This window comes from Calidris pugnax, unplaced genomic scaffold, assembly GCF_001431845.1.
Source record: "Calidris pugnax isolate Ruff unplaced genomic scaffold, ASM143184v1 scaffold24, whole genome shotgun sequence".
In the NCBI taxonomy this organism is placed as follows: Eukaryota; Metazoa; Chordata; class Aves; order Charadriiformes; family Scolopacidae; genus Calidris; species Calidris pugnax.
The window spans coordinates 1,752,290-1,757,657 of record NW_015090922.1 but is presented as its reverse complement, the minus strand read 5'-3'; the positions used below and the strand labels follow the sequence as shown (position 1 = coordinate 1,757,657).

Here is a 5,368-nt window from a genome sequence, read left to right as displayed (position 1 = left end):
CAGCTGGGAGCCCGCCGGGGGCCACCGGCAGCCTCGGCCGCGCCCGGCCATGGATCCCTTCCCCAAAGAAGGCGAGGGCGCGGCGGCCGGGGAGCCCAGCCGGGGCGCTGCCCCTTCCAGCGGGGTGGTGGTGCAGGTCCGGGAGAAGAAGGGCCCCCTGCGCGCCGCCATCCCCTACATGCCGTTCCCCGTGGCTGTCATCTGCCTCTTCCTCAACACCTTCGTGCCGGGGCTGGGTAAGGAGCCGCGGAGTCCCGGGAGGGGCGGCCGGGACGCGCTCTCTCCCCACCTGCCGCTACTTTGCCGGGGGAGCCGGACCCCGCCGCGGCGGCAACTTTTCCCCGACGGCGCCGTGGGAGCGAAGGGAGGGAGCCCCTCCGCCCCGGCGGAAAGTTTTGCGGGCGGGAGCCGGGGAACGGTCCGGCGGGGAAGGGCGTGCGGGCTCGGCAGCGGCCGTCGCGCTTCTCGGGAAGCGGGTTGACGTGTTGTCCTCGGACACCGAGCGGTGCCTTGAGGCGAGGGGGCGGCCGCTCGTCCCCCTCCCCTGCCCGCCCGGCGGGGCACAGACCGGTCTCCGGGGCTGAGCAGCCCCGCGCCTTCCCTCTCTCCCTTCCTTCCCCTCACTTTGGGGCACGGCACGATGCTGGGAATGGTGTGGTTTAGGGGAAAGGGCTTCTTCAGCTGTTTGGGGGGCTCTTTCGAACTGTGATTTTAGGGGGAGGACCCCGAGGGAGAGCGGCCGCCGCCACACGCCAGTCGGGGCGGGCTGTTAGAGCCCATCTTCCCCGCTTCCCTAAGGACTCCCCTGAAAAACGCTGCCCCTGGACCGCTACCCTGAGGAGCTGATGTCCAGAGAAACTGTGGGAATTCACTGTTTCTGGACATGAAGTCCCTAGTGAGCGATTCGGGTAACGCATCCCCAAGATGTGGCTGTAATCCCTTCTGCATTTTCCTTTCCTCCTTTTTAGTTAGGCAATATGTACTTACTGCAACTGGAGCCTAGAGTTTGAACGCTACAAAGGCAGCTGGAACCCAAGGTTAAATACAAGTATTCTAGCTGCAAGCAAAACAATCACATTCAAAAAAACCCCAACAAAAAACATTAGTCAATACCTTGAGTCGTATAGTCCATTCCTGGCCACCATTTCTTCTACTCTGCTCCTGCAAAAACCTTCCTTGTGGCATAGGAGCATCTCCCAGCTTGCCCTGCTTTTAAAGAGCTACTGCCCTGCCATTACCTGCTTTATGTGTTTCAGGTGGCTTAATTCTTTAATGAATCCAAAATTCTTCAAGTTCTTCTCGTTAAAGTATTCCCTAAGTCTGAGTGGTGAACTGTGTGCAACAGGTACAAGCCATTGCTATTCCAGTGTGTTTGCTCTGAACCTACAGATATACTCCAGAGGAAAACTTCCACCTTGTGAAATATCTCAGAATTTTTCTGTGGAAAGAATGCCGTTGGTATATGTGCTTCCAGATACAGTGCTGTGTGCTCAGGTGTGTTGCTTGTGTGCAGCCACCTGAAGAACGTGGAGTGATGAATCAAACCGAAACTCTGCAGTTGAGTGCTTTTGTGGGGTTTTAGGTTATTGTTATTTAGCACTTAATTTCCCACCGTCTTCAGAGAGAGGCGTTCAAAGCCAGAGCTTTCAAAGTGAATGTAGTTTTCTGTTGAAGGTACTACATCATCACTGTAGACATATAGAAAAACTGATTTATACCCTTTTCCTCATTTGAATGATCTTATAATTCACAGTATACGAAGCATGCTGTTTTTCACAGCATATGAGAAAACCCTCAGGGCTCTTCCGTCATCCTAGGGTCCCATAAGCCATCCTCACACCAAGGTTGGCTTGAGGTCTGGTTATCTACCTGGAGCTTTTCTCTGGCCACTGCTGCAGGGCTGCTGGAGGTAGCCAGTGTTGTGCCTTCCCTCGCACAGAAAGCATTAGTTAGGAATGACAGCAGATAGTGCTTTCCTTTCTAAAGGCTCCCAGCCCCTGCTGGCTTGAAAACTCAAGAGTCAAATCTGGACTTTGTAGCCGTGTTGGTTGTGTTGTCACTGGCTGGCTGGACCAGCCCCAAATGGTTTCAATTCTACTTTCGTTTTTTAACAGGCAGAGATTTTAATTTGAAACTTGTTTTCCACTTGATGCACTGATTTCAGCAGTACTTTATAGCTGTCTGTGCCACTGCTCCTCCTGATCTTCCGTTGCAAAAGTAGCAGAACAAAAAAATTACAAATTGAAAAGAAATCCTTCCATGTGGTGTTCTCACAGATTGTCAAAAAGCATTGTTTTGGACATGCATCCCAAACTCTGTATGCGAAGCATAGCATTTAGTCCCTACATAAGTGAACCTGATAGAAAATTTACTCTGAGATAACATACCCAACAAGAATACAGCTATTTACAATCTCAGCCATATCCTGTCGTATATCACATAGCCCACACACAAAGGGAAACAGGAGGAACACAGATCTACTGGCAGGAATAGTCAGGGTAAAAAGAGATCTCGTGTCATTGTTGCACTTCAGCCATCTCGATAAATTGAGCAACCCCTGTAAAATAAAGAATATTTGCAGTGGTGTGAAGTATTCATATCTAGGATGTGAGCCTGTTCCCAGTGAAGTAAAATGGCATAATTCCCATCAATTCCTACAGTCCAGATCTATAACATGGTAAAATGATATTTCACAAGCTTGTTGTATATTTTGCCTGCTTAGGTGGGGAGTGTGACTGTGTTCAGGTGGTAATGGACATGGTAATGGAAGTCCTCTATTTTTCAGTCCCTGAATTCATTCCTCATCTGTTTTGCTTTTAGTTGCCATTCATGTGTAGACTCTGCAGTGCAATTGCAATGAAGGTTCAGAAGCCATGGGAATAGACAAGAAAATGGGCAACACCAAATAAACCAAGTGTTCAGCTGCTTGGAGACTGGTGCATTTGAAGCGTTCATTAGTGCCCAGTACCTCAAACCAGTGATATCCAAATAGAATTCGAGCTCCGATGCAGGCTGCCAAATGCTCAGGCAGTCTCTCAGCACCTGAAAGCCTCTACTTTTTAGAGTTACATTATCTTTCCTACATTATGGAAGTCATCTATGAGGGTGAAATCTGACAATTTTAAACATCCAGTTTATTTTTCCTTTATGATATTTATGTTCTGCAGTAGTACTGTCTTTTCTCAGGAGAAATAACGCTTTCTCTTTGCTTATAGTCAGTTTATTTTTTCCAGTTGGTTAATTTTCAGGGTTTTATGGAGTAACCTAGAACGGCAGGTTTTAAGGTGCATTGTAAACTGGGTTCTAATTACTCTGTTACAAAAAACTCATAGGAAATTTTTCATACGCGGGGGATATGTTAACTTCTGCCTTGCCAAAATAAGACCAAATACAACCTAAAAAAGCTTGATTATCCCATCTACTTATAATCGGTTTTGCAGAACAGTCTTGAAATTGCACACTGCTTCCATTCACTTGTGATAGAAGCAACCACATGGAGGTGTCCTGGATCAGAATTTTCCATGGTCCAATGAGGTCTTCCTCATCTGCATCTGGTAGAGCTGAGCTACAACTAAGGTGTCACTAGCTCAGGTTCTTAAAAAGACCAGATAGAACGAAAAGGAGAAGGGAGAGTTCTCAGTGAGTGCTTGGCAAAAGCCACCCTGCCCTAGCTACCAGCCTTCCAGCTCCACCACCGCACCCTCTGCCACCAACACTGTCACCACCAGCTTGGCATGGGTCTTCTGGAGCAGGCTCGCTAGCCTTGGGGGCAGATCACACCATGACGAGCTGGAAAGAATGGAAGATGATGGCAGCAGCAGGGATAAACGGGTGGTGCATCCTCTCTTTTTTCATTTCCCATGGGATTGAGCAGCGAGCACCTCCAGCCAGCCGGTACGTGCTCCAGATGGCAACTGAGAGAAGGGGCTGGCCATGCCCTTTAGCTGGCAGACTGTGTTCTCTTGGAGCTGCCGTGTGCCAGTCAGCGTGGGAGACGTTCTGGCTCCCTCTCATTCCCCGAGCTGATACATGGGAATCTTGCCCTCCTTCCTACCCATTTTTTTTTTCCTTCCCTCGACATCACGTGTGTGGGAGGGGGAAAACGAAAGGGGAGAGCTTGAGGGAAATGTGAGAAGCGAGTGGAATTATCTGAAAGTATGAGGTATTCTCCAAGATTAATCCCTCCTGTCAGGAAGGGGGTGTACTTTTGGATCACAGCCTGAATTATACATGTATACTATTTTTATGCAGGGAGTAATTGAAATAAGTAGCATAAAATTACGTTAGTGCAAGATGGGAGGGCAGCCACCCATAAGCCATGAAATAGCCCGTGGAGGAGATCATGAGTGACAGCCCCTCACGAACAGCTGGAGAAAGAAGGGATCATTCTTAGCCCAATGAACTTTTTTCTTCTGGGCTGTCCAGCTCTCCCACTCCTGGGTGTCAGCTCCGCATCACACGTCTTCTGCCATCCATTTATTCTGCTTCAGTTGTGAGAGTTCAAGGGCTAGACCCTCAGCTATGTAAATACGGCATTAATGCTGAATTTATAGAAGCCAAGCATCTGCAGAAGGCTCTCATTAAAAGCCACGCTCTCTTCAGCAGAATGAGCTCTCCAAAAAGCTGAATACAAGTACAGAACACGACACTCGGGAAAGTTGCAGGGATGACATCTTGCATAAAATTATCAATGCCCCTCTTATTTTTGTTGCTGAAATGGTAAATAGATGCCTCAAGCAAACATCCATCACTTTCATTATCGAAACAAAGAATTTCAAGGAAAAAACCACATTTTCTTATCTACAGTAGAGGGAATATTGCAGAAAATAAATTGTGGCTTTCAAACATCTGTGCGTTAAATATCAAACTTGCTTTGGCATTTATGATCCTTTTTAATATATTTTTTTTTTCCCTATGGACATGCAAATTAATGAATCTGGGTGATTTACAGGCTCATTTGGAAAACAAAGGTTTTTCAAAAGTGTTTGTACAAGGTTGTGTTTCTGAACTTTACTGCTGGAATTCTTTAGCTAAACATTCCCTTTCAGCCCCTGATGTATAGACTGTGGGTAGCCTGCAGAAACAAGTTGTTTGTTCATGAGAGCATAATTAAACAAAGCCAACCTACCGTCAGGAGACATCACTCTGTTGGGTTTTGGTTTTTTCCACTGAAAAGAAAGCTCTTTATGGTCATTTCTTCCTGTGCAAGGTGAGAAAGAAGATCTGTGCTACGATGTGCGCATCCTGGTTGCTGGTAGCAGTGGTATCAGCTGTGCTGTCGTTCGTTCTTGTGTGGGCACAAGAACACTGAATCTGCAGCTTTCTACTCCTCCTGTTCTTGTCAATATGGAGAAGACCATCAATTCCT

General features: G+C 47.6%; 1 protein-coding gene across 1 annotated transcript in view; it reads left to right on the top strand.

The window, feature by feature from the left end:
• The first annotated feature begins 6 nt into the window (after positions 1–6).
• Positions 7–5,368, top strand: part of LOC106893337 (chromosome unknown open reading frame, human C1orf95) — a 55,279-nt gene continuing 49,917 nt past the window's right edge. The window contains exon 1 of the mRNA XM_014951237.1: positions 7–236. Within this exon, the coding sequence (XP_014806723.1) occupies positions 50–236 (187 nt within the window). The 5' untranslated portion in view covers positions 7–49. The remainder of the gene's footprint in view (positions 237–5,368) is intronic.